Source organism: Giraffa tippelskirchi, chromosome 2 (genome assembly GCF_054371585.1).
Source record: "Giraffa tippelskirchi isolate mGirTip1 chromosome 2, T2T-mGirTip1v1.2.pri, whole genome shotgun sequence".
NCBI lineage: Eukaryota > Metazoa > Chordata > Mammalia > Artiodactyla > Giraffidae > Giraffa > Giraffa tippelskirchi.
In genome coordinates this window covers 27,708,978-27,736,301 of record NC_137276.1, presented here as the reverse complement: position 1 = coordinate 27,736,301, position 27,324 = coordinate 27,708,978, and the positions used below count along the sequence as shown (strand labels likewise).

General features: G+C 57.4%; 3 protein-coding genes across 21 annotated transcripts; 1 reads left to right on the top strand and 2 right to left on the bottom strand.

Annotated features, from left to right (window-relative positions):
- Positions 1-17: 17 nt before the first annotated feature.
- On the bottom strand, positions 18-18,080 carry PSD (pleckstrin and Sec7 domain containing). Of its 10 annotated transcripts, none has more exons than XM_081545864.1 (18): positions 17,145-18,074; positions 16,390-16,628; positions 13,237-13,973; positions 12,863-12,965; positions 12,014-12,374; positions 10,832-11,272; positions 9,507-9,701; positions 9,259-9,339; positions 8,941-9,053; positions 8,255-8,313; positions 8,041-8,130; positions 4,056-4,099; positions 2,465-2,655; positions 2,291-2,361; positions 2,032-2,189; positions 1,717-1,861; positions 1,294-1,437; positions 18-828 (listed from the first exon to the last, which is right to left on the bottom strand). In XM_081545864.1, exons 3-18 carry the CDS (start codon positions 13,888-13,890, stop codon positions 598-600), a joined length of 3,081 nt encoding a protein of 1,026 aa, XP_081401990.1. In that variant the 5' UTR covers positions 13,891-13,973; positions 16,390-16,628; positions 17,145-18,074; the 3' UTR covers positions 18-597. The 10 variants fall into 10 exon arrangements, with proteins under 10 accessions (XP_081401990.1, XP_081401975.1, XP_081401979.1 ...); XM_081545849.1 differs by having other exon boundaries at positions 17,402-17,605; XM_081545853.1 differs by having other exon boundaries at positions 17,232-17,562.
- On the top strand, positions 17,671-19,678 carry FBXL15 (F-box and leucine rich repeat protein 15). Its single transcript, XM_081546143.1, has 4 exons — positions 17,671-17,745; positions 17,919-18,072; positions 18,414-18,919; positions 19,349-19,678. Exons 1-4 carry the CDS (start codon positions 17,693-17,695, stop codon positions 19,536-19,538), a joined length of 903 nt encoding a protein of 300 aa, XP_081402269.1. The 5' UTR covers positions 17,671-17,692; the 3' UTR covers positions 19,539-19,678.
- A 108-nt stretch (positions 19,679-19,786) lies between these two features.
- Positions 19,787-27,100, bottom strand: CUEDC2 (CUE domain containing 2). Of its 10 annotated transcripts, none has more exons than XM_081545327.1 (9): positions 26,977-27,100; positions 21,632-21,718; positions 21,158-21,301; positions 21,002-21,063; positions 20,794-20,915; positions 20,528-20,707; positions 20,328-20,389; positions 20,187-20,247; positions 19,787-20,111 (listed from the first exon to the last, which is right to left on the bottom strand). In XM_081545327.1, exons 2-9 carry the CDS (start codon positions 21,703-21,705, stop codon positions 19,965-19,967), a joined length of 852 nt encoding a protein of 283 aa, XP_081401453.1. In that variant the 5' UTR covers positions 21,706-21,718; positions 26,977-27,100; the 3' UTR covers positions 19,787-19,964. The 10 variants fall into 10 exon arrangements, with proteins under 10 accessions (XP_081401453.1, XP_081401479.1, XP_081401462.1 ...); XM_081545353.1 differs by having other exon boundaries at positions 20,794-20,861; XM_081545336.1 differs by having other exon boundaries at positions 21,632-21,715.
- Between the last annotated feature and the right edge of the window lie 224 nt (positions 27,101-27,324).

The window sequence follows — 27,324 nt, the reverse complement described above, 5'->3', positions numbered from 1 at the left end:
AGGAGGAGGCCCAGCCAGCAAGTCGAGAGCAGTTTTAATGGAGGTGGAGGCGATACAAAGGGCAGGGCCCACTGAAGGAGGGAAGCAAGGCTGCACTGCCTGGCCTGTGCACAGGGCCTCAGCTTGGACATCCATCCTCCACCTCTGGCAAGGGAGAGGGTGAGCCCTCAGGGCAGAGGGAGGGAAACCAGCTCAACCCCAACTCCTGGCTTGTGTCTGAGCCAGGCCCCAGGTTGGAGGGGGACTGCTGGTGTCAGGAGTGGGGGTGGTCTCAGCAGAAAGCAGAAACGTCTGGTCTCCCCCACAAAAACAAAAAAAAAGGAGCATCAAGAGTCCGGGGGCCCTGGCCCCTCCCACCCCATCCCCTGTACGAAAAAGTGCAAAACATTATCACAAAAAGGGGGTCTTGGAGGGGCCCTTAGCCTAAGGTTCCTGAGGCCCATGCCCTAGCCCTGCCCTGCCCCGGACACCGCGTCCGGCGCGGTCAGGCCCTGGACCGAGAGGCCCTCACAGGTGGCCCGAAGCCGGCCTGGGCTTAGGCAGGGCCGTGTCATGCAGGTGCCCAGCGGGCACCGCCCCCCCACTCCCACCCCCAGCTCAGGGCTTCCACCGCCCACTGCCTGCCCCTGCCCGAGCCTCTGAGTCAGGACACTGAGCCCGGGGCTGGCTGGAGGAGTTGGGCAGCAGGGAGGGACTGGAGTGAGAAGGGGGGAGTCCATCCTCTGTGCTGCCAGCCTGGGCCACTGCTGCCTCCACCGCATCCAGCTCCTCGCTGCCTGCTTTCAGCTTGACCCGAAGCAGCGCTGCGTACGTGCCGTAGCGGGATTTCTGAGACAGAAGGGCAGCGGTGAGACTGCTGGTCCTCCTTTGCCGGCCCACCCCATCTGGAGCAGGGAGCCAAAGAAGGCTAGGAGACGCCAGGTTCTCACCAACCTCTGAGGCCCCTGAAGCCCCCAAGGACTGACTGTGACCACTCACACCCCTAGGTGTTCTGGTGCCGTTCTCTGGACTCTGTAGACTGCCAGCTGTAACACCTCATGTTCCTGGAGCCTTTACTAGAGTCAGCGAAATGGAGCCCTTGGCAGAAATCGGCTCCCTTCATCACCCTCGTGGGGACAGACTACTGTCCTCCTTGTCCCACTCAAGAGGAAACAGGCTCATGGCTCGAAAGCTGCCCACCCAGGGTCACCCAGATAGTCCCACCCTGAGCCATGCCCTTAACCACGCTTTTGAGCCTGTGCATGGGACACAGAGGCCCTGATGGAGCAAGAGGTCCCTGGGCTGGGAGCTTACCTCAAACTCCAGATACGCCTCCTTCTGCCGCTGCTCTTCAGCCTCCTTGCCCCGGGCCTTCTTGGCCAGTTGCGTGGCCCGATGCTCCCGCAACTCACTTGCCATGGCCTTCAGCTTGGCCTCATGGGTCCGTACCTGCTCCTCCTAGGAGCCAGGGGAGCACGATCAGGGTTACTCTGGCATAGACAGTGCCTTTGTGCAAGGTTTTTGAAAAGGTGCCCCTTCCTCTGGATGAACAAAGCACCCGGTGTCTGGGTTAACTGACTGACTGACTGGACTTCAGCCTCCATGGCCCCCCGCATCCTGGTGCAGTGGACGCTCACATTATAGGCAGCAGCCTCGAGTGTGGTGGGCCTAGGCCAGCCCCACTCCAGCACCCCACTTGCCCCAAGGCACCAGGTGGACAGGAGGTGGGGAGGGTACCTGGGAGAGGCGGGTGGCAGCACTGGGTAGCAGAGGGCGGCTGAACTTCTTCTGGGAGCTGACAGCAGCTGGGAAGGGGGGTGCGGAGAACATGGCAGCCACCACGTTGATGCGAGTGATCCAGGACTGCATCTGCTCCAGGCTCCTGGGGAGACAGCACGGCCAACTGGGACTGGGGCCAGGGATCTGTCCCACGATGGCAGTGCCAGCTCAGGGTGTGGCCTGACAAGGAACGAGGCAGTCCGGGAACAAGGGAGGGGAGCATGCTGGAGGTGGGGGGAAGGGGTCTGGGATAGGCCGGAGGAGGGCACTCACGGGGCCTGGAAGAGGAAGACCCGCCAGTCAGCAGTGCGCAGGTAGAAGACGTGAGGCCTCTTGCTGTAGTCACTGGCCCGCGTGGCCAGTGCGTGGTGGATGCTGATGGCATTCTTAAGCTCTGCCTCCGACAGGGCTTTCCCAGGCTGGTACTCCTCCTGTGGGGCGCCCATCTTGTCCTGGCCATAGTTCCGGCGCAGCCCAGCCCCCCGCACCCCCTGAGCCACCCCAGCCCCACCCCTTTGGGCTGGCCTCGCACCTTCTGCAGATACAGGATCATGCCCTTGAGGATCCCGTGGAAGTTCTTCCAGCCGCGCTTGCCCCGAGGTGCTGGCAGGTGGGCAGAGGTGGGGGGTGAGGAAGACAAGTCAGGGGGTGCCTGAGACAGGCCCACTCCCATCCCCCTCCCAGGCCTCCCCACCTGGCCACGTACTCTTCCTGCAGTCAGGGTCTGCGTGCACCTTTCGCACCAGGGCACCGTGCTTGTAGACTGCAGCCCCGGGCTCAGGAGTCAGGTCCAAGAAAGGGCTAGAGCCGCTGCCACTGCCCCCGCTGACCCTCTTGATGACCTTGGGGTTGGGGTCAGCCAACTCAGACAGAGAGCGTCTCAGCTCCTCCTCGTCTCTGCAGGTGTGATCACCTCAGAGGGGGCTGGTTGTGGAGCCACAACCCTGCCCCCACATCCAGTCCTGACCTCTGGCACCCAGGAAAGTGTGGAGAAGAGGGTGGGGGGCTGCCCCTCTTCTCCACAGAAGAAGCCACAGAGGGTGTGGCTCTCCTCAGCCTGAGGCTCCTGGAGCCACATCTTTGGCCTCAGACCAGGTGGCCCAGGGTGCTGCTGTACCTCCCCACTCAGATCAGGGCTCCTCCAGCCAACCTGTCTCTGCCCCCATATTAGAGCTCCCACGAGTAGGGCCATGTCTGTCCCTTTCTCTCTTCACATGGACCCAGCCCCATCCTCTCCATTTCTGCACACACAACCCTTACTCCCTTCTGTACTAGGGCAGAAATATCTGACTCAGCTTCTCAACCACACCCAGCACCAGGCTTTACTCACAGCTTGTTGGCTAAATGGTGGCAAGGGGAGCTTCCTAGTGGTTCCCTTGTACATCCTGGTCTGCAGGCTCTGTCAGATATCATCTAAAGGATCTGATTCTATCTTGTTACTCCCTTCTCAAAAACCTGCAGTAGCTCCCTACTGCCTCCCACATGGAGCCTACACCACATCCCCACCAGCACCGTCTCTTTCCTTCCACTCGCTATTCCAGTTAGGCCTACCTCCTCTTGGTCTCCCCACCCTACCCAAATATCAACTTCCCTCTTTCTCTCCCCAAACAATTTTTCCTCTCCTTCAAGGCTTGCCCCAAGACCAGTCCTCACAGAAGCTTTCCCTGATCCCCCCATACCCCAGTCCTGAGCTTTGCCTCCTCTGAGGAGCAGAGGGAGCTCCCAACTAAACTGAGCAGTGACTGGACTCTCAGCAGATACCAGCAAGTATGAGTGACCCATTGACTATTTAGATGAGGGCTGTACTCTCAGACTGGGGAATTCAACATTAGACCTCCTCCCTCAGACTAGACTTTTCCAAGACAACTCTTAAGTCTTTCTGTTTCACTGGGGCTGCCAAGAGTAGACAACTCTGGACTCCCTAGGACCCAAGAGGGGGCTCTCCCTCTATCGGTCAGAGACTTCTGACCAGAGACCTCTACTTTCCCACTTGGGTTGCCAAAAGACCTCCCCGTTTTGTTTCAGCAACCCTCCTCCCAGGCCAGTTGATACTGGCCACCTACCCAGCCCAGCTTGTCAAAACAACCAGCTAGAGACAAGACACAGGCCCCACATCTAGGCAGGATCTCCAAAAAAGGAAGTGAGGCAGCCTCATAGCCTCCATAGTCTTACCCACCTCCCCTGTCTCACAGCCCCAGGGTTCACTCAGCCCACCTCAGTGCTCTCAACCCCTCCAGGCAGCCCCTTCCTGACATCTCATCCCCCCACCCCCATCTCCAGACATCCCCAGGACTCACATGGCCCATTGCAACTTTTCGTTCTTGATGGAGCTGTACAAGGCCTGGGGAGGAAGGGAACAAATCAGGGGGGTGGGGGTCGATCCTGGGGGAGGTGCACCAATGCCAGAGCTCAGAGCCTTCCCTCCCAGTCAGGGGGAGGAGACAGAACTGGGGGTGAGGATGGGCATGGGTGTAATGGCCAGTGACCCAGGCTGTAGAGAGAAGGACAGGACCCAGGCCCAGATCTTCCACTTGAGCTGCAGGACAAGTGTCTATGGGAAGAACAAACTATTACCATGTGTTATTTTTTGGTGGGGCTGAGCCGTGGGGCATGCAGGATCTTAGTTCGTTGACAAAGGATCAAACCCACAGCCCACATATCGTATCAGGAACTTGGAGTCTTAACCACTGGACCGCCAGGGAAGTCCCAGTACCACGTGTTTAACATAGGGCAAGCAATTAACACAGACATCCTGGCACATGGTTGATGTACAATATACAGTAACTGCTATTACTATCTTTGGGCTTCCCGGGTGGCACTAGTGGTAAAGAACCCATCTGCCAATGCAAGAGATAAATGTGGGTTCGATCCATGGGTCAGGAAGCTCCCCTAGAGGAGGCCATGGCAACCCACTCCAGCACTGTTGCCTGGAGAATTCCCTGGACAGAATTCCCTGGCCTATAGTCCACGGGCTCGAAGAGTTGGACACGACTGTAGCGACTTAGCATGCATCTTTACTGTTGTTATTGTTATAGGTCATCCTATTCAGATCCTGGTTGGGGGAAGTACGGCTCTAGAGGGAACAGAAAGAGCAGCCTAAGAAGCTCTCCTTTCCCCAACCACATCTTTTGGCCTATTTCCACAGAATAAACCCACACAGAGCATATGGAGAAACTGAGGCCCAGGAACAGGACTCTCCCTGTCACCTCCCTCCTTGGCTAATAGACAACACGCTCTCATGGCTCCCAACCCCAGGGCAAGCTGAGCGCTTCCCCCAGCCCAGACTGCCCCACCAGGCCAAATACCAGGGTGCTCCAAACCCCTGGCCATGCCCATACTTCATGTTACTGGGGAATGGACATTAGTCTAAAGGGCAATAGTTTTAGCTTCCAAACCCTGTACACCACAAACTCCCTGTGAACTCCTGAACCAGTCCCTTCTCTCTGTGGAGTTGGCCTGGGGGACCTGCAGGGGCCTTAGGGTGGTGGGAGGAGAGGATGAGTTCCAGGAGTGGCACAGGGGACCCCTCTTCTTGGGAGCAGCCTGCGACATGGGCTCACACCAGTGCCTCCCACTGTGGGGGTGCTTCCACCAGCCTGTCTGTGAGTGGGTGTGTCCCCAGCATGTGCGGCTAAGTGTGTGGCGTGTGGTGGCGTGTGCTGCTGCCTGCCTGCGAGAAGCTGGGTGCAGTGGTGACGTCGGCACCTTCTCCAAGATGGGACACGGCCCCCCCCCACTCTGCTCCCCACACAACATGGTCTCTGACTCTTTCACTGTCCACCCGCTATGCCCAGCCCCAAGTGCCAAGCATCTCACCTGTGCGCACCCTGTCTGGGGTGGTACATCCCACCACTTCCACCCCACAGCACGACAACCTCCACCCCACAGCACAACCCAGACAGATGCACACACAGCCCTCCCAGCACAAGCCCAGCCCACACTCAGCATAGCTCAGAGCCCAAGCCCTCACTCTCCGACTCTCTGGCCAGGACGCTGAAGTGGTCGCTGAGATCCGGCCTGCAATGGTGTCTCCAGCCTCCCAGTTCATCCCCTGCCCCCTCTCGGCACTTCCCTTGGCCCACAACCACGTCTTCCTTCCAAAAGTCCTAAACCCCACGGGTAAGCCCCATATCATGCGCTCACCTAGAAAGACCCTTTGGTCTGAGATCGCCAACTTGATCTCAGGGCCTCTGCCCTACCCTCTCCATCCATGCCCACCCCTGGCTACCCATGGGCTCTGTCCCTGTCGGGCTCCCCCCTCGGCCCCAGCGAGGCCCCCCTCGGCTCGTGCCGCCTTCAGCACCTCCCTCAAGCCGCCCCCTCTGTGGCCCGCCGCCCTCAGCAACCCCCTCGGTCGCCCCTCAGCCTGGCGTAAGCTGCGGCCCCACAGCCCTCACCGCCTTTTTCTTCTTGCGGCTCTGCAGGCGGCTGACCACCAGGTCGGTGTAGAGCACGGGCTTGAGACTGCGCGAGCGCTGCGGCCAGCCGTAGCACAGAGTCTCCGCGCCGCGGTGGGTGCGCCCGTAGCGCACGGAGCACAGCGAGCGCGAGCGCAGCCGCCCAGCGCTGCTGTGGATGCTGTTGACACCGATCATGCTGGCCTGGCCGGCGCGCCGCGGCCCCCAGCCATGCCCCCGTCCGTCCTCGGCCCCGGACGGCCCGCGGACGGCACCCCCGACAGCCGGCGCGAGCGGCCCGGCCCGGCCCGAGCCCGGCCCGGCTCGGCTCCCACCGACGCACAGAGCGCGCGGCGGCGGCGCGGTCGGCTCTGCAGCTTGGCGAGAGCGGGAGGGGGGCGCCGACGGGGAGGGGAGGGCGAGGGCTGGGGGCGGGAACGGCGCAACATGGAGGCGTCCGACCGAGAGGAGGGCCCGCGGCGCGCCGTCACCGTCACCGGGGAGGCGCCTGGGAGAGCCAGTGGGGGGTTCGGGGGGGGGGCGGCCTGCTCCAGGGGTGCTGGGAGGTTGGGGCTAAGGAGGGCTGCTCCTGTAGGGTCTGGAGCGCCCCCGGGCTCGGCAGGGTGGGGTGGTGAGGAGAAAGGTCGGAACGCCTCCTGGTGGCCCTTTTGTATGAAGCCAGGAGGGGCCAAGAGGCTGGAGACAGCGGGACGGAGACAGCCGTGGAATCACCCACCTCGCCGAGCCGCAGATACTTCAAATGCCCGTGTATATACCCCAGATCACACTCAAACACCCCACCTTACATACATCCCAACTAACCAGATGCACCAGTTCACACTCACCTCAACTCACAGACAGTAGAAATTAAGAGGTACACCTCAAATTTTACAGTCTTTAACTCACATACACCACCCCCCACTCGTGGACACATGTCATAAACCAGATAGCCAATTCGCAGATATACACCCCAACACACACAAACACGCAGCCTACATCCCAACTCAGATACACTTTACATCATAAAACCTAAAGACAAACACACTCCAAGTCAGACAAACCCCTTTGGTTCACCGACACCCTAAATCACACGTATACAAGTATACAACTAAACTCAGCATATATCTCAACCATTAACCACCCCCAACTCACAAAGGACAGCCCCACTCAGATGCATCCCCAAACTCAGAAGCTCAACACACCCCAAGTTCACAGATATGCCTGTGCTGTCACGCATAGGTAGTGCCCAGGGAACCCCTTGACAACTCTGGGAGTGCAGGCCTCCTCGGATAAAGCACCACCGGATCTGGGAGAGGAGTGAAGCCACGGACCAGGACACCCACCTCCTCCTCCCATCCTACCAGCTCCAGTGTAGCTAACCCTCAGGTTCTGGCGCCCGGGCGCAGGGCCTGCCCATTAAGGACCCAGAAGCTCAGTACACAGTCACAGTTTCGTGCTAACTGACTTCGCGATCTTCTAAAGCCTTTATCCCTCTCAGGCCCTTCTACCTCCGGTGCAGCGGTACCAGGGAGGCCTTTGTGGCCGTACACAAAGGCGGGGGCCATACACCCCAACTCAGTGAACACTGTAGGAGGGGCACTAATGAAGGCAAAATATAGAGTCCAGGGCCCGCTGATCACGTGTTCTCCAGACCAGCTCCGCCCTCCCCAACGGCCTGCGGGGATGACGAGAGCGCATGCTCCGGGAGAGCCAGCCCGGTGGGGGCTGGAGGAGGGGGCGGTCCCCAGGCTGAGTCACTAGAGCCCAGGCTTCCACAGCAGGAGCTGGGTGCTTGCAGGCCCCTCACCTCACCCGCCTTGGAGGCCTGCTGTCAGGTCCCCTGTCCCTCCCCTCCGGCCACCTCTGCCCTGCCCCAACCCCCCACCTTGAGCAGCTCTCTGGGGAAGTCGCCGCCTTCGTTGAGGCCTTCCAGGTTACCAATGAAGTCTCCGCAGGTCATGCGCTTCCCGATGTTCTAACGGAGGGCACAGAGTTCTGTCAGCTTGGGGGCGGCGGGGAGGGGGCAGTCCTTCACCTCCCAGGCCTTGAAGTCTCTGGACGGGGTTTTCCTGTCTCCCTCTCCCCAGCCCCCCACTCACGTGGCCGTGGAGATCCGTATTGAGTAGCATGAGGGCGCAGGTCAGCGTGTGCGCACCATCTAGGGGAGAGTTAACATTTAGCCTCGGCTACCTCCCAGAGGGTCTTCCCACAGCTCCCTTCCTTTCTCTTCCAGTTCATGCCCTGCCCCCTCTCGGACCCTTTTTGGCCCACAGCCACACAGTCCTGGACCCCACTGGCAAACCCCTCCGGAGCAAAGACCTCTCTCCTCCAGCAAATCCCTCAGACGACCTCTCCCTCTTCTTAGGTCACCCTACCTAACTCCCTAAGGTTCTGGGGACAGCCCACTGCTCACACCCAACACCAAGGTTCCTCTGTGTCTATGCATTAAACACAAGCAGCTGGGCCCCACACAGTTATGCAGGCCAAGCAGAATCCCTACTCAGGTCAAGCACTGTCTTGTACATATATGTGAACAACGGCATGCAAACACACCTGCCACGTGGCTCTTCACAGCACACACTAGCCTCTAGCGCTGTACCTGCCCACATGCACAGTTCCACACCCATGCAGTCATGCCAGTATTGTCTGCATTCATGCGTGCTTGCATGCCTGCAAGCTTGTGCACTCATGTACTTCTGCACACACACTCATGCCACTTTGCATAGATGCAGTGCCCATCTGCCTCCATGACCAAACAGGAAAACCCTGACCCTGGCCTCCTCACCCTCTGAGGACAGGGCTCCAGGATTACACTGGAAGTATCTCTGGGAGAAGTGGGCCAGCACACGCTCCCGTTCCTGGGTCTCACCCATTAAGGCCAGCTCCTTGAGAAACACCCTGGGGAGAGGGAAAGAGGGGGCATGTCACATCTATTCAAGGTCCCCTTACCAGGCAACTCTGGCTCTTGGCCATGCCCAGTCAGCTTGAGAAGAGTGACTTCAGGGCAGTTTAGGGGAGGCACAGGGCTCGGGGGAGGCATAACTGAAGCCCTCCACACCAGGCCTAGAGAGTAGGGCCTGCTCTCAAAGGGCTGGACACCCACCTGAGAGCTTGGTCCAGAGTCATGCCCGTGAAGACAAAAAACTTCAGGTACTCGCCAGCCACAAGTTTGCTGAAGTCATTGCTGTGGGCAGGGCAGAGAGACAGGTGGAGTCTCAAGGGCAAGTGTCAAAGGGGTCAGGTGGGGGTAACCTAAAGACCTGGGGGTATCAGATATAGGGGATGTGGAGATGTTGCCCACAGAATGCATTCCCTCTCCCCCCATCCTCAATCCCAGCCCAGTGTCTTTACTTCTTGCCCAGATGCCGGGCCACATCCGCCTTCCTGAAGCCATCTAGTCGGTACAGCCTCTTAGCAAGGCGCTGCGCAGCCTCCAGGTCTGCCTTCTGCCCATTGGACAAGGTGTCAGTGCTTCCCAGGGCCAGCCTCTCTGTGCTGTCCAGCTCTGAGTCCGAATCAGACACCAGCTGGTTCAGGGGTGGTTCGCTGCCAGGGTAGAACACCAGCTCAGAGGTGGGACAAGCCCTCGGGGGCCATCCAGATGCTTCCTCTGCCTCCAGACCCAGTAGACAGAGAAGGAAAGATTGGGACATGGGGAAGGCATTTTTCTTTTCTCCAGAGGAGAGTCTTTCCATCAGCCTAGTCCATCATTACCACCTCTCTGTGGAAGTCCTGCCGTAAATCTAATGTGCATCCATCGTGCTGCTGTGGGAGTTTGGGCTGCTTTCCCCCAAACTCCCTAAGTTTGCTATTAGACATAGATTCCCTATCCCCACACTGGCCCTACTCAGGACAGAGTCCTCTCTCTCTGAGAATATGGGCAGAGATAGGATAGATGGACTGCTATGGGGGAACAGTGGAGGGTCAAACAAAGATGTGAGGCAGCAGGGACACTCTCCTGCTCCTACGTCTTTCCTCTTCCCGCCTTTTAGCAAGAGAAGTCTCCTCCGTGGTCCTTCTCTTCCACCCACAAAGAAGTAGGCTCTGGGGTAGAGGGGATAGGGGGTCAGAGCACACCCCCTCAGCTCCTGTCTCCTCCTCCCTTCCCTTTCCACCCCAGCTGCTCTACTCACAAAGCCACCTGTCACCCCAGAGACAGAGGCCGGAAACTCCTGGTTGCTAGGCAACCCTGTCTCCCTGGCCACCCCCTCCTGTTGCCATGGCTTCAGTGACTGAGAGGGTAGCTGGCAGAGGGGAGAGCAGAAAGGTTAGACTAGTGAAAGGACTTCCTGGGGAAGGATGAGAGACTCCAGATTGGAGGGGGTAGGCAATATGGGAGGCAATAGGAGAGGCTGGTGGCTGATTCTTTGGGAGGAACCTCCAGGCTGGGGGGTGGGGTAAGAGCAGAAGAATTCTAATCAGGTTAGAGGCTCTATGTAAGGAGGGAAGCGGCCTTCTAGAGAAAAAGGGTGGTGTTCTCTAGGGATCCTTCCATCCTGAACCATGGTTTTACAAGTCATAGTCCTCCAAATGGGAAAACACATCTGTATCCCCTAACCACCCCAGTCAGGAGTCAGGAATATAAACCACATTTTCATATTCAGGATCCATCCCTTGGAGCAACTGTTCCTGGGACCCTAGGGCCTGAGGTCTGAGGAACCAAAGGAATCACTCACCTGCCCAGGGGTGCTGCCCCGAGTCCAAAGCTGTCTTCTGAGTGGCAGGGACTAGGGGGATCCCTCCCTGGAGCCTGCTTGGCTCCAGCCTCTGCCTCCTCTTCCTCCCCTCTCTGTGTCCAAGGCCCATCAGCAGCAGAGCTGGTACCAGAATCCGGTTCAAGAGGAGCAAGTGGGGCAGGAGCAGGCGGATCAGGCCTGGGGGCAGGGGGTTGGGGAGGCAGCTCGAAGGTGAAAAAGGGGCTCTGGGTCGGCCCAGGTGAGGCCAGGGCCTCCAGCGAGGCGAGGCTGGTGTAGGAGGTGCCCTTGGCCCGGTGTGACTCCAAGATGGCTTCAAACACACAACTGAAAGAGTCAGGCCCATCAGCTGAGGGGCTGGTCCCAGGTAGAAAGGGCAGAGGTGACTTGAGAGGCCCGGAGTGAGGCATTCGAGTACCTGGCCTGCAGGGGCAGGGAGAATCTCTGATCAGGGGCCTAGAGGACAGCTCTCAGGTAGCATTTCACTGAACTTTCACACCAACTCTGTGAAGGGGATTATCATCTCTTTTCAGAGGCTCCCAGCCCCTCCCAAAAGTTACCTGGCTCAGGGCTCCCCACCATAGGTTCACCAAGCTATAAAGTGCCCCCAGAACACCCTAGCCCTACCCATCCCCAGTACCCAATCCCTTTCCTCTCTCACTCCCTGCTAATCTCCCTTTCTCCTCCTTCTCCCTGATCCTCTTCCCTCCTGCCATTCCATTTCTATTTCTGGCAACATCTTAGGAGAAGAAGATGAGGCTCCAAGCTGCAATGGGGTGTGAGACAGAGAGGAAAGCCCCCACACTCCACATTCTCCTGCCAGGATCCAGGATCTAAACTGATGCTCCCAAGCCCCTAGGCTTGATTCTGGCCTCTCACCCTGTCCCCCTGTCCTTCCTTAGAACCCCTTTCTTCCTCTATCCTTGTGTTCCTACCCTCCTGGGTTCTTGCTGATGGCCCCCACAACCCCAACCCCGGTACTCTGCTGGGCCACAGGCTTCAGTCCAGAATCCCATGCTCCACCACCCTGTCGGCAGTCCAGCTTGGTCCTGACACTCCCAGCTCCACCCTCATCTCTATCCCAGTCCCTCGGAGCCCAACCCTGACTCTGGGTCAGTGGGAAGGAACAAGTCACTTTCCTCTCCCACTCCCCCACTCACTCACCGGGCCCCTTCTGAGGCCTCAAACACTTCGTCGTCCACATCCTCTTCCCCACCTGCCTCATCCTCGTCCTCATTGCCACTGCCCAGGCTGGGATGAGGGCCAAGGCATGGGCCAGGACGTGGGGCAGGTGGGCGGGCAGTGCCAGGCAGGCCCTCAGAGCTGGGCTGACTCTCGATGGCCGAGTCAGCCTCTTCCCGCTCAGTCAGCACCTCATCGATGTCGGTCTCGCGGTAGCACCTCAGGGGCACCGTGTCCAGGTCCGTCTCGGAGTACTTGGCTGCTCGCCCCACAGCCACCCCAGAGCCCTGCCCTGAGCCCACCCCAGGTGGAGATGGGGGGGCCTGCTCTGGGGGCTTAGCACCTGCAGTGTGCATAGGCATCCAGGTCAGCAGGTTACTCAGGTCAGCTCCCTGTCCTGATTCTGTTCTCGGAAGGAGCTCTCCCACACTGCCTCATATTGGCCCGAACTTATTTCGCTATCTAGCCACCATTCCTCCTGCTACAAACTCAGCTTGTTCCTGGTGAAGCTCCTTTCAAATCAAGTCCTTGTCAAACAGTTTCGAGGGGCCTGAGGGAGACCAGCCTCTTTGCTCCTCCAAGGAATGGCCCTTGATATCTTGCCATTCCCCTCCCTCCACTACCCAGCTGCCTCCAGCTGCCCAAACCAGCTGCCATCCCCAACTGCTATCATAACACGGATGGAAAGACTGAGGCTTAGAGAGGCATTAGCCGACTCAGAAGCCCAGGAAAGGACTGGGGGAGTTTAAAGGAAGGCTCCCTAGCATACCATGGTTCCTGTATTTTGAAAAGGCCCTGTCCTGTTCCCCTGGCCTCAGTCCCAGGCCTTACCTGAGCTGGGGGGGTCCAAAGAGCCATAGAAGAATTCCCATTTGGCTCGAGCGATTCTCTGGGCATGAGAGGAGACTTCTCGGGGTGAGGACCAGATGTCCCCCTAAGCCAAGGAGGGAGTCATAGACACAGGCACCCAGAGAGAAAACAAGACATACAGAGACACAAGAACATGGGACAAAAGCACAGAAGGAAAAACATACAGGGACAGAAGTACAGAAACATAAGGACAAACACAGAGAGCAAGAAAGAGGCAGATTTAGTACAGTTTGAAGAATTCAGAGTGATAGGCCCAAGACCACCAACCAGACAAGACAAGCCTTGGCCTTTGCTGGGTCTCTGGGGTTGCAGGGAGCCCAAGAGAGATCCCATACCTGGTTCAGGAGTCCAGTGTCAGCAGGTCCTCGGAATAATGTGGCCAGGTGCTCAGAGGGTGCTCCCAGCCCATTAGGGAGAGAGGAGTAAAGACCATCTGCTCCAACCTGGGGTTGAGTTGGTGGCCCCTGTAAAAGGCCCTGGCTGCCAGGCCGAGCTGAGCCTCCTCCAGCTGGAAGTGGGTCTGATGTGGATGCTTCTAGCCTCAACTTTTGATGGGAGCCAGGCCCGAGGGCTGGGGTGGGCCTGGGAGGAGAGACCCCACCCAGGTCCCAGCTCCGACTCAAGCCTCCAGGAGCAGGCAGCCCATTCAGTGGCCTCACGCTGGCCTTCTCCACAAAGCGGAATATGACCACAGAGCTCCGGGCCCCTGGTGGGGGCTGCCCAGTGGGTGAAGAGGGTGCCCAGGGTGAGGGAGCAATGCGGGGTGAAGGGGGGCCACGCAGAGGTGTACAGGGCGCTGTTACACGTCCAAGCTCCCGGCTTCGGGGACCTGGACCTGCCACTCGCCGGAGTAAGGAGCCTGTGCTCCCATACATGCTGGCTGGGGGGCTCTGGGGCACTGGGCCTTCGGGGAGCCAGCGGCGTGGGCATCGTGGTGGGGAGATGGCACAGTCGCCTTCCGAGCAGAAGCGCATGGCACCCTGGGCCATGCTGGGGCCGGGGGTCAGGCTGGGGGGGCAGGGATGGCCAGGCCAGGTGGGGAGTGAGCGGGCAGCATGCTCTTCAGACAGGCCTGCAAGAGAGGAAGGGGAGCAGGGGGTGAACTGCCTGGGAGTCAGGAGGATGGGAGAGCAGAGACAGGGAGGGGAAAGCAGATGGGGCCACTGGGCACCAGGAGTCTAGCCCACCCTGGAAATATGGCAGCACTGATCCCACCCCTGGGGGTGGCGATCAGTCCTCCTGCTGGGCTATTTCCATGGAGGCCTGAGGAGAAAAGAATTATGCCCCAGTGGGCCCCTGGCTCCTCTCCTTTCTGCCTGGGGGCCCTAAGCATCACCCTGAGAGAACCGAGGAAGCTATTTCAGAAGCTGAGTGAGCCCAGAGTCACTGTGGCATTTTGGAACTACTTCTGGTGGGGGAGGGGGAAGACTGCTACCCCACCCTCAGGATCAGAAGTATCAGCCAGCCATCATCATCATACGGCTAGGGGCTTCCCACAGTCTCTGTGGGAGCCCCTCACTCAAGGGGAGGGGACTCAGGCCTCCTGGAAGGAGAGGGAGGAAGAATAGGGGTGGTATATAGGGACATGAGAGGCTGAGAGGCACGGTGAAACTAATGCATATATGCTGAATGGGAAAAGGACATTCTTGTTCCCCATACAGGTACACATACTCATGAGCACACACACATAAGGACAAATAATGCTAGTACACAGCTAACACGTTCATAGGCAACATCCTCCAGCACACACAGACACGGGCACACACACACATTGCTTAAAGACACACCCTCATACACTCTCACAGTCATAACAAATATGTGTGTAATGGAAAGGCACATGCTTGTTTTACACACACACACACAGCAATCAGACAGAAACACACAAAGAGATACCCAAATATACACACAAGGCCCTCATTCCCCAAGACACAGAGACACAGGTATATCAGACACTCACAGAGACCTACTGGTCACAATCAGACACAAATACAGATGCCTACTCACACACATACTTAAACAGGGACATACACCCTCTCTCGTAACCCCCACCAGTCACTGGTCTCTGAGGGGAGGCAGTGGGGCTGAGCTACACCAGACCCCTCTCCCCATCTCTCTCTCCACCCCGAGGGGTAGGACAGATTTTGTCCAGCCCAGGACCGACCATAAAGGGGTAAAGGGGCTCCTGGTGGCAATGCAGGTTAGGGGCAAGGGTCCAGAGCAGCAACCTTGCCAGGCAGGTTTCTGAAGCTCAGTCGGGGCCCCGTGTGCCCTCAGTGCAGCCCTGGACTCAGCCGCGTCAGTACTCACCGCTGCTCGCCTGGAGCTGGGGCCGAGGAGAGGCAGGGGAGAGGCTGGGCCCAGCTCAGCTGTGAAGGCAGCGCGGCTCCCGCTTGCTCCCGCTTGCTCCAGGCCCGCCCGCCTCTGAGTCCCTCCTTCTCCCCCCTACGCGCGGCTCAGAGCTAATCCCCCCACCCACCCACCCCCCGCCCTCTCCCGGGGCCCTGAGCCCCAGAGACTGCCCCCACCTTCTCGACACTAGGTCCCCGCTGGGCTCTCCCGCCAACCTGAGACCCGCCCCTGACGAGGGGGAGGACGAATGAAACCTCTGGTCTGTTCTTCAGACCCTCACATGCCCCATCCCAATCGTGTCCACGTCCCTCTTGTCCACCACCCCCTGAGCCGCACGCGGGACCCAGCTGCACACCCGTGTCCTGCTCCAGACCCCACGCGTGTCCCTAGGAGGTTGCCACATGACCTGTTATATGCCACACGCGCTCCCGCCCCCACGAGCACGCGGCCGCGCCAGCACACGGTACGGGTGTAGACTGGACCTGCCCCCTAAATCCAAGAGACCATCAATTTATGGAAGAAATATCCAGAAAGAACCTGGCCTCAAACCCTCCGAAGGTTCTGAGACCGGGGCTCAGGAGACACAGCCCTGACCACTCGACCAGGATGCAGCAGGAGGGATGTTAGTCAGACTTCAAAAAGAACTTCTTTGCTGCCTGAGTTAGGCATCTTGCCGTCTGGGAGTAAGAGGTTAGACGGAATAACGCCTGGACTAGAGGAAGTGGGAGACAGGCAACCTTTGTGCCCTTGGCCAAGGTAGAAGCGGGCCCGGCTATTTTAAGAAAGCGCCGCTAGAGTTACTATGGCAACTGCTCTTCTTGGGAACTCCAAGGCAGGCAAGTCGTGACCTCGGAAGGAAGAAGGGGTCTGTTCGAGCGGTCAGGGGGCGCGAGAACGTGCGAGGCGGGGGTGCGCGGGGCTCACCGCGGGGAGGGGCGGCGCGGGCTCGGCGTGGTGCTGAAGGGGACAGCGCCAGATTTGTCGCATTGCGCAGGCGCAGAAGCGCGAACAAAGCTGGAAGGGGGAGGAGGCGCGCGGCCCGAGGTGTTGCGCGCCCACTTGACTCTATCTTAGCAGAGATCTATCCTCCCAGCTACCGTTCCCCAAGCAGGCGGAGGAAAAAGGAGGAAGTCCCTCACCCAAACTGATCCTCCTTGGTCCTTCCCCGCTGCTGTTTACTCTCTTCTCAGCAGCATGGGAGTGGGGGTGGGGGAGGTTGGAGGAGTGTGAAAGGAATTCGGGGAAAAACAGGATGCCTGAGTTCTCTATCCCGATTCGCTTGACCCCTGACAAGGTGCTTCCTCTTCAGGGCCTCGGTTTCATCTTTAAAGTGGACTGACGGAACAGACCTGTCCACCTTGCAGAGGTGCCTGAAACCCTGGTAATGGATGGGAAGCAGTTTTCGTTATGAAGAGGCAGGTGAAACGGTTGCACGAAGTGAGAATGCAACCCTGCTAGGGCGGGGATGGGGGTGGGGGAGCTCCTAGGGACAGCAGTAGCCCTCTGCGTCCTTCACACCTTCCCTGACAATGGATGATGGGGAAAGCACTGCTCCAGGTGTTCTGATCTAGGGGTGGACTCTGATCTAGGATCTGGGGACGAGGCGAAAGGACGACCCAGAGTCTGAACCCAGAGGTCAGGGGGGCCGCTGCCGCAGGGCAGGCCCAATCTTAGACCCACAACTAAATCCCCAGACCAACGCCAGGCCAACCGAGAAGCAATATTCTTGGTGGGCCGACCTGAACATTTACTCTTCTCAGGATTCCAGACCTCCTGGGTAAAGGAAAGGGACCCAGCTGGAGATATAATCCTTCTCGCCCCCAACATCTCACCCCAAAAGGTGTAAACCTGTTCCAAATCTTCTGGGAGTGGAAGGGGTTGAATAGCTCTGTACCTCACAATCAACCAGGGATGGGAGGTTTGGGCAAATTTGCTTCATGAAGGAAGATAAATTCTAACTTTGCCCCTTCAATTCATTCACCAATTCTTGGGCATCCACTCCGTGTCAGACAAGAAGAGCCTGGACAGTTTCTCCCCATTTTTCAAACTCGCTAAACGCGACCAGAGGGCAGAGAAAGCAGGCCCAGAACCTTAGAGTCTTGGCCCCGCCCCTTATACGTTTGGCTTTGCCTGCTCCTCCCATCACTTCACTTAGACGCGGCCACTGGCCCAAAACGAAAAAAGTCAGTCTCTGCTGCACCATCGCGTTCTTCAGCCTCGAGTCTCAAGCTCTATAGCGGAGAAGGCGAGGTCTCAGTTTACACCACCGGTCTGTTCCGCCTTCGGTTTCGGGGTCCATCCGGAACGCTTTCAGATAGGATCCTCAGTGAGCCGGTACTCGATTGAATCGGTCTGTCTCTATAGCTCAAGAAGGCGGGTTCGCTGCGCCCGCTCCAAGGCCACAGCGAGAAGACCTTACTGCGCACGCGCAATAGGCAGCCGATGGAGCCACCGATGGACCCGTCCGGAGGGGAGCAAGAGCCCGGAGCCGTCAGGTACCGAGCACCGGAGGGACCGAGAGAGGGAAGAAGGGCCTAGGGGAGGGGAGCTGAACCAGGGCCGGGTCTGGGGGCCGCTTTTAGGAGCCTAGGCTCAGGAGCATAACGGAGGCGGACTCGCAGGTAACAGTGACCCGGGGACGCCGCCGCCAACGCCCTTTTACCCACAGGCTCCTGGATTTGCCCTGGGAAGACGTGCTGCTCCCACACGTCCTGAGCCGGGTGCCGCTGCGCCAGCTACTCTGGCTGCAGCGCGTCAGTCGGGCTTTCCGGGCGCTAGTGCAGCTGCACCTCGCCCGGCTGCGCCGCTTCGACGCCGCTCAGGTGAGCCTGGGGCTGGAGCCCCGCCCCCTTCTGGATACTGCCCCCAGCCCCGCCTCCAGCCCCCAGTCCCCAGCCCGGAACCTCCAGCCCCCAGCCTCGCTGTCTACCCTTCCGGATCTCCCTTGGGCCTTTAGGAATGCCTGGGAAGCGATCCACCCAGCGAGAAGTACTCTCAAAGGGCGAGAACCAGGGATCAACTTGAGGGCTCGTAGGGTCTTTCCTGGGAGGGCAGGTGCCAAGCCCCGAGGGCAACCTGCTGCCAGGAAAGAACGCCTTAGGGGCGAGTAGGCAGCGTCCTCCCCCGGGAACAGCTGAGAGTCGAGGTGCCTCCCCGCCCATAGGTGGGTCCGCAGATTCCGCGGGCCGCATTGGCCTGGCTGCTTCGGGACGCCGAGGGGCTGCAGGAGCTGGCGCTGGCGCCGTGTCACGAATGGCTGTCGGACGAGGATCTGGTGCCGGTGTTGGCGCGGAATCCGCAGCTGCGGAGTGTGGCGCTGGCCGGCTGCGGGCAACTGAGCCGCCGCGCGCTGGGGGCGCTGGCCGAGGGCTGCCCCCGCCTGCAGCGCCTTTCGCTCGCGCACTGTGACTGGGTAGATGGGCTGGCGCTGCGCGGCCTCGCTGACCGCTGTCCGGCCCTGGAGGAGCTGGACCTCACCGCCTGCCGACAGCTCAAGGATGAGGCCATTGTATACCTGGCGCAGAGGCGCGGCGCAGGCCTTCGCAGCCTCTCACTAGCAGTCAACGCCAATGTAGGGGATACTGCCGTCCAGGAGTTGGCTCGGAACTGCCCGGAACTCCAGCACCTCGACCTAACAGGGTGCCTCCGCGTCGGAAGCGACGGTATCAGGTGCCTGGGCCTGGGGTCGGTGGGATGGGAGAAAAGCGATCGCTTGTCTCTGGGGATAGGGGCGGGCTGTAGTTGTTAGAACTGGGGTTTCTGGATCTTTCTACTAGTACGGAACCGCATTCTGAACAGGAAGTGCCTCCAGGAATACCTAGGCCAGAGAGCCCATAGTTGAAAAACTTTTCTGAACCTTGGGAGATTTCAGATACAAAGTCAGATTTCTGGCTATTCTTCAGCAAGGGGAAAACCTTGCAATCCTGGGGCATGAAGTCTCTGGTTTACTGGAGGCATTGAGCGTATGACCTCAAATTAGGCCCCTTCCCTCCTATATGGAGGGAAGTATGCCACAACTGAGGGAGACTGGGCTCTGCTGACTCCCCCACCGGGGTGTAGCAGCTTCACGCCCTTTGCCTTCCCCTGCTCCTCCCCCAGGACTTTGGCAGAGTACTGCCCGGCGCTGCGCTCCCTACGGGTGCGCCACTGCCACCACGTGGCCGAGCCCAGCCTAAGCCGCCTGCGGAAGCGCGGTGTGGACATCGACGTCGAGCCGCCGCTGCATCAGGCCCTGGTACTGCTGCAGGACATGGTGGGCTTTGCACCCTTTGTCAACCTGCAGGTCTGACCCGCCTGCCGATGGGCACAGCTGGACTGTGTGGCAGGGGCCTCACTGTGAACTGTAAGGAAACTGAACTGTGGGGGCCTCCAGTGAGAGGCCAGTGCCCTGCCCCACCCTGAGCTTCAAATAAAGAGCTTTTTACCCCTTCTTGCCTGGCGCCGCTGCCCTGTTGGAGATAGGGGATGTGAGGTTGGGAGAGACAGATACAGTACTCCAGCACCCCAGCTGTGAAATAACCAGAATGCACTCACACCTTCCTGGGGCTACCTTTACTGTGCCTGTGGCAGCTCCAAGAGGAGGTTAACACTATGGAGCAAGGAAGTTGAGAAGGAAGGGGGAGAGGAGTTAGGGCGGGCCCTGTGTGGTGTGTAGGGCTCCTGCATCCCTCTGGGATCTGAGCCTAGATAGCTCGGGCCGAGTCTGGCAAGTGCCTCAGTGGAAGCGGTACTTTCTGGCTGGCTTGAGGTTGATGTATGTGGCCTTCATCTCCTCAGCCTCAGGGTTCCGCACGTCTTTGAATCGCTCCCCTTTGGTGCTCACTATCTGGTTGTCGATGTATCGGATCAGCTTCTTGGGAGCCTGTCAGGCAATCAGGAAGTGAGCAGCGGAAGCCTAGAGACAGATGAACCCGCTCCACGACCCCGACCACCTCACCTCCTTAGGAGCCATAGGACGGTGAATCTTCTGATCCTCTGCGCTATCCACCATCATGTACCTGCCAAAAACTGGATGGGTGAAGCTCCTGCCACCCTGGGAAGACCCTCAAAGGTCCCAGCCCTGCCAGCCCAGACTCACTTCTGCAGGATGAAGGACTTCAGCTCATCCTTTTGGGGGCCTCTGAGACGCCTGGGCAGGTCCTGCAGAGAGAAGCCAGGTGTAGGGCCTAGGGTACCAGCAGGGGAAGCAAATGAGGCTAGGCTAGGGGCAGGGGCTTAACACTAAGCTGGAGCATGGCTGAGGTTACATGGGGTGGGGGGGTGTCTAGCAGAGGATACCTGGTTGGGGCCATCCCAGGCTGGAGGCCCCTCCTTTCCCTCTACCAGCATCTGCACAGCTTCTTCCAAGTCCCCTCGAGCTTTGGCCAATACCCACTGGGCCTGCTCCACTGAACAGGTGGGGAAAACCTCCAGGAGTACGTCCACCCCTGGCAGCAGCTCTTCCTCAGGGCCGGCTGCCTGTGAGCATAAATGTTGACAAGAGGCACTATTTCCTCCTTTCCAGCCCCCCAAGCTCCTTCACTGGTACCCTCCTCTACCAGTACCTCATCTTGGGTGTCCCCAGCAGAAGACATCGTCTCTTCTTTGAGCTTTTCGGGCCGCTTCAGGGGCTCTGGGGAGATAGATACCTGACCTTGGACCTTGGAGCTCTGTGGCTGCACATTCTCTTAAAGGGGCAGAAAGAGCAACAGGTTTGCCAGGGCTTTGGAGGAGGCAATTTGAGTCACCCAGGGGCCCGATTCCTAGGCTCACCTTTGTTCCTGGCACCACTCAACTGCCCTGAGAGCTTCTGGATCATGTCCCCTATTGTACCCCTGAAAAGACCAGGAGGGTGGTTAAAGGACAACTCTACCCACCCTCCACCATCAGCCAGCCCCCCTCATCCTCTTGGCCCCAGCCAGGCCCTACCTGGGGATGTGGGCGAAGCCAGGCACATAGGCCTCCATCATCTCAGTGAAGGCTTCCATGTCGAAATTCTCCTCTGATGGGCCTGAGGGGCCCAGGTCCCCAAGAACCCCGAGCACATAGGAAAAGATGACGTCATCCAAGCCGCTGCAGGAATGGGACAAGACAAGCCCTATTAGCCTGGGACTCCAGCCCCTGGCTTCCTGGGGACCATGAGGCAGACCTCAAGCCTTAAGAATGGAGAGTATCCCACCCTCCCCCTTCCTCAGAGATTTGATCTCGCCTCTGTTCCACAAGGGTGACGGGTACAGGATGAGAGGCAAGGCCACACCAGCAGATCATTCTCAGCCCTTCTGCATCTCAGGAACAGGGCTGAGTGCTTCCCACCCCAGTCTCTCCACTGGCCAGGGTCCAGAGTCCTTCCCAGCTGCTCCAGCACTGGCTCAAGCGTGACCCTTCTAGGAGACCAGCTTCTACCTGAGGTCGGCCTCTGGGAGGTGCGTCTGGACAAAGGCAAGGAGGGCTGCACTGACAATCCTCTCCAGCTCCATGCTCTCTCCTCTGCTGAAGGGATACAAGATGGAGGCTTGTCAGGCCCTCTTCTGCCTGCCCCTGCTCACCAGGTCCAGGGGCAACCAGCTCCTCCCTCCTGCCCTGCTGTGGAAACCATTTGTTGAAATTGCCCGTAGCTTCCAACTCTCTGGTCCTCCCCCGCCCCCTCAAGCAGAGCCACAGCCCCCCACCTCCCTATCTCTCCACCTCCTCCAGCCTGAGACAGGACAGGACACTGTTTCAGAAGAAAGTTTCCAGAATGGAGGTTTCCCTCCTCCCTCCCCCTGACCTCTCCCCATCTCCCCACCCCACTCCCCAGCAGTAGGCCCAGATCCTCTGGGAAGACGCCAAGGTCTTGAGGTCACATGCCTCCTGGCTGAGGAATCCCATCACTGAGAGGGCCACTGGGCCCCCAAGTCCAGTCACAAGGGGCCCATTGTCCAGCCCCCCCAAGAAGCAGGCCTCAGGACTGAGCACAGCCATCCCCCCACCCAGAATGGGCCACCCACCCTCCGCACAAAGGGGCTTTTCTGGCTCTGGGGCCCAGATAGAAGGGGAAGTCTTTCATAAATTCTATCTCCCTGCCTGGTCCTTGCCCTTCCAGCAGCTTGTGGCTATCTACAGAGGCTGTCCATTCTCATTCCCAAGGCCTACGATGTCCACATGGTTCATCCCCTCACCTCTGCCGGGGCTCTGCTCAAATGCTGCCTCCAGAGAGACTGTCCCTGACTAACCTACCAAAAATAAGCATTCCCCCTACTCCCCAATCTCTTTCTCTGCTTTATTTTCTACATGGCGTATACTACAGCTTAATGTTATTTTTATGTTTATTTGTTTATTGTCTCTCCTCCCCCATAGAATGTAAGCTTCAAGAAGAGGGAGTTGGGAGGGACTTTGTCTTATCCTTTGGTATAGCCCTAGCACTTAGAAAAATGCCCATACTTAGCAGGTGCTTGATAAATACTTATTGACTTGTTTCAATCCTACTTACATGCTTTTGACTCCATAAAGTCTGTATTTGGTAGTCAAGAACATACAGGTGGCAACAAACTGCTCTAGATCCACAGGTCCAAATGTCAGCTTATTATCCCAGTTAGAAGACTCAGGAGCACCTACCCCCAATTCACCATATCCTTTCCCTCTGTGTACATCCCCTCCAAACAGGCACCTCCTCCTGTTTCACTAGCTTGGCACAACTTGCTCAGCTGCCAAACCTGAACTTGGGGGTTACCCTGAGTCTCACCCTCTCTCAACCCCACCTGCTGCAATCAATCAGTCACCAGGTCCCAGTCAAGTCTACTGCCTTATTATTCTCCGTTCTAGCCACTTCTCCCCAACTTCAGTCTGGCTTCTGCTCCAACATCTCTACCAAATCTTCTCAGGCTAAGGTCAGGAGTCACTGTTTTCAAGTTTTGGTCTAATTGTTTTTGTTGTTTAGTTGCTAAGTTGTGTTCAACTCTTACGCAACCCCCTGGACTGCAGCCCTCCAGGATCCTCTGTCCATGGGATTTCCCAGGCAAGAATACTGGAGTGGGTTGCCATCTCCTTCTCCAGGGGATCTTCCAACTCAGGGATTGAACCCACATCTCCCGTGTTACAGTCAGATTCTTTACCACTGAGCTACTGGGAAGCCCTAATTGGTCTAATTAGGTTGAACCATATGAATTTGCCAACATTATCCATTTTTTATCAAGAAAGAGAGAAAGAAAGAGAAAGGCCATTTCTTATACTGTCACCTAATATTTGCCCTTTCAAGCAGCATCAGTATTGGTCGAGGAGGCATCACGTCCTCCTGTTTCTCTTCCACCTCTCTGGCCATTTCTTCCCAGGCCATCTCTGCCCCCCTCTCCTCTTTTTCCCTCTAACTGTGGCAGCAAAGCTCAGGCTCAAAGCTGCTTCTCCTCTCTCTTCAGTCTGGACCCTCTGTCTCTGGAAGATCTCATCTGGGCCCACATCTTCTTGTTCCAACTCCATGTCACCAATTCCCAAATGTCTAATCCTCTAGTCCAGCCTCCTCCTCTGAGCTACACACTTGTACATCTATCTCTCTGACACCTCCAAGGGGATGACTTAATGTGTCCCAAACTGACATTCTCCTAAGTCATCTACTCCTCCAAGGTTGTCCCCAGTGTACACATGTCCACGTACCCAGCTGTTCCTGCCACAAGTCTGAGACCAGATGCTGTCAGGATCCCTGACACCATCCTACCCTCTGCCTTCCCACATCCAATCAGTCACCAAGCCCTGACCATTATGTCTCAACACATCTACTTCTCTCCATCTCTCCTTCCACTCAGCTCCATCTCTTGCCTTAACTGCAAGTTTCCCAATCCTTCTCACCACCATCTTTCCACCAACAACCTATTCACCACAAAGATCATGGCTGTACAATCTTTACAAAAAATCACGTTCTTCCTGCATAACATCTATCCATGATTTCCTGTTTCTAGATTAGTCCATATTCTTTTTGTGGCCCTCAATTCAGGGCCTTATTCCTGCCTCTGTCTCTCCAGCCTCGTCATGTACCATTGCCCTCCCCCCTCCCCACCCAGATCACTCCCTTCCACCCTGGCTTGCTTTCACCTTGTCAGCACTCCAGCTTTTTCATGGCAAGGGTCTCTGCATGAACTGTTTCCTCTGCCTGGGTAACCTGCCGCCTCCACGCCTTCACTTGCTAACTCCTCTCACCTTTGAGGTTTCATTTTAGTTTCCTTCAAGGGATGCTGTCCCTGACCCTCTAGAACAGGGTTTGGTCTCTTCTATCTTACATCCTTACTGCAGACTACACTTTTCCTTACTTAGCAACACTTTTATAGCTATAATTAAAAAAGTTACTGGGGCAATGTTTAATGATTCTTCTACTTGCTTCATGAGCACAGGGACTACACACCTGGTTTATTGATCAATGTACATTCAATAAAGTTACTTCCCACTTCACAGATGAAGAGATTGAAGCTCAGTGGGTTTAATGACTTGCCCAGAGTCACCTGGCTTGACTGTGGTAGTCAAGAGATAAACCCAGGACTTTCTAGTTGAGTATATATTTGAGGGGCTACTTTGGGAATGGGGTGATGTCAAGACCTCCAATTGGGTTGAGACAGGGCTGCCATCTCCAATCGCAGTTCCCTGGTCCCCTGACTGGTAACACAGAGTTGCTGTGACAGTACGGGGTCACTTGGGACAGCAGAACTGAGAAGCCCTATCCTACTAGGGGAGGCCAGCCTCTTGCTCCAGACCCTAGTATGGGCCCTGGTGAGGAGTGTAACTGCTCACACCAGGCATACCAGATCCCATCATGCTGCTCCCCCCAAGAAGTCAGCCCCCTGTGGAGACCAACATCCACCCCAGGTTATACCACTCCTGGCTGCTAGCAGTTGTCTGCCAACCTCTACAAAGACCAAGGTCCATGGATGCTGCATGAAAGCTTCTAGGGAAGAAGCTCTCAGGGATGTAGCTGATGCCTAGCTTCTAATCAAGGTCCAAGAAGTTATTCATGGGAAACACCTCACTGTGCTCAAATAAAAGTCTTCCTGCCCTGAGCTTTTGCTCTGGCTTGTTTCCTAATAGAATGTCCCCATTCCTCCTGTTCTTGGGCTGCCCAAACTTTCCCCAGCCTTCAAAGCTTGCCACTTCTTTCTTTCACCCTTCTCCACCCCTTAGGCTTCGTTGGCATTCCTTTCCTACCTAGAACCTTCTCCTAATATTTCTCCTCATAGTCCCTGAGTTGGGGAAGCTGCAGCCCAAACAGCCAGCCTTCTCCAGGGTCAGAACACGATTTCCCCAAGACTTTTCAAATTCTGGATATAGCCCACAGAACCCCATTACATCCTGGGGGCTCCAAATCAGGGTTCACTGGTTAGTTGCACCCATGAAATGTGACTGTCATCCTGTCGTGAGTCTTGTTTGAATACCTCTGATGAAGGTAATAATATTTAGCATTTACTGACTGCTACAGGGCTTCCCAGGTGGCACTAGTGGCCCTAGTGGCACTAGACAAACAGAGGTGGGTTCGATCCATGGGTCCAGAAGATCCCCTGGAGGAGGGCATGGCAACCCACTCCAGTATTCTTGCCTGGAGAATCCCCTGGACAGAGAATTCTGGTGGGCTGCAGTCCATAGGGTCGCACAGAGTCGGACACAACTGAAATGACTTAGCACTCATGGATGACTGCTTAAGATCTGCCAAGGATTGTTCTGTGCTCTTTACATGTATTAACTTACCTAATCCTCACAATTAGCCTAACATATAGATACTAATATATCATATTATCCCATTTACCCCAAAGGAAATGGACGCATTGTGAGGTTAAGTAACTTGCCCAGGGTCACAAAGGAAGTTAATGGCAGTTGTATACCCGGGCAGTCTGGCTCCAAAACCCTCACTGTTAACCACCATACTACACCACCTTTCATGATGCAAAGAGTCTGTCCCCAACCTATGTTCTGATCCTCCTCTCCCGCCTGGCTGGCCCTCTTGCCTACCTCAGTATCTTTGCTCACACCATTCTCCCCACTCAGAATGTCTCTGCCCCTTTGCCCCTCACTTTGCAGGACTCACTTCCTCTCCGGAGCCAACTCTGACTGCCCCATCGTCACTGGCCAGGTGGCCTGGGAACATCTCCGGGACCGCACAGCCCTGGACTCTTCAGATGCTCCATAATGCCTCCTCCCCTCCCCAAACAAATTTAAGTGAAACTGGAGAAAGAAGTACTATGTTGTTCCCTTCGGGTGGGGATGTGCCCTAGGTGGAGGGAGACCAGTAGGCCATGTGGGAGGAGTCCTGGGAAGCAGAGTGGAAGAAGCCCCGGGCACTCAAGAGTCTAAAAACGAGGTCTTCGCTGCTTCTCCCAGACCCTGTGAAGCCCGGCTCCTGGGGCCCTGGTACATAACGCAGGTTCCAGAGGACATCATGGTCCCCTGACCCCCCAAGGCAACTCTTAGAAGCACCAAGGGGACCGAGGGGTATACGGGATTCCGGCATCCAAAATCAGGCGGAAGTATAAATGCGGGGTGATGGGTGTACAGGAAGTGGGGCCAAGATGATGGCCGACCCCTGAAGCAGCAGCTCCCTAAACGAGCTAGCGGGATACCCTTAAGCATCCAGAACAGTGGGCCCGAGGGCACATGCATGCGCTTGCGGCCCTGGGGGATACATGATGAGAGAGGCCTGAGTAAGCTAAAAAGTGCCTTGATACAGGCCACGGAGAGAATCAGAGATGGGGGTCTGGCGGGCCCCGGGGGTATCGTGGGGAGACACACAGGACTGGTACCCTGGGTCAATGCTCTCCGCGACTCTTCCAGCCCTGAGTCGGGGCCTGGAGGGGGAATCACCTGCTCCGTCGGGCGCCGCCGGCGACTTGTCCCGCGCGGTGCAGCTCGCATTCCCCCAGCCCCACCAACGAGATCAAAGGCGGGGCCCAGAGCGGTTCACATCCAGAAGCGCTGTGGTGGCCATTTTTAAGAAGGGCACTTGCCCATAAGTGGGTGGGGCTTCTGGTTCCATTCTCATTTTTCTCAGGGTTTTGGACGGGCTCCCGCGCGGCCATTTTTTGAGGGTAGGGAGGAGTTAGGCATGAAGATTACGCCATGGGTGGAGTCTCAGCGACTGACTGTATCCC

Bases quoted from the DNA above. Each gene is read 5' to 3' on its own strand.
- PSD (XM_081545828.1), bottom strand. From the start codon at position 17,289: ATGGGGAGAAACTGTCCAGGCTCTTCTTGTCTGACACGGAGTGGATGC. The intron at 12,375-12,862 runs GTAAGGCCTGGG...TGCACACTGCAG, and splicing joins TTTGGACCCCCCCAGCTCAG to GTGCTAAGCCCCCAGAGCAG. The intron at 9,702-10,831 runs GTGAGTGATTCC...CTACCCTGGCAG, and splicing joins GGGGCAGCACCCCTGGGCAG to CGAACCACCCCTGAACCAGC.
- FBXL15 (XM_081546143.1), top strand. From the start codon at position 17,693: ATGGAGCCACCGATGGACCCGTCCGGAGGGGAGCAAGAGCCCGGAGCC. The intron at 18,073-18,413 runs GTGAGCCTGGGG...CCCCGCCCATAG, and splicing joins GCCGCTTCGACGCCGCTCAG to GTGGGTCCGCAGATTCCGCG. The intron at 18,920-19,348 runs GTGCCTGGGCCT...CTCCTCCCCCAG, and splicing joins GTCGGAAGCGACGGTATCAG to GACTTTGGCAGAGTACTGCC.
- CUEDC2 (XM_081545321.1), bottom strand. From the start codon at position 26,296: ATGGGGCAGTCAGAGTTGGCTCCGGAGAGGAA. The intron at 21,719-26,264 runs GTGAGTCCTGCA...GTATCCCTTCAG, and splicing joins GAGTTGGCTCCGGAGAGGAA to CAGAGGAGAGAGCATGGAGC. The intron at 21,064-21,157 runs GTAGGGCCTGGC...TGGTCTTTTCAG, and splicing joins GGCTTCGCCCACATCCCCAG to GGGTACAATAGGGGACATGA.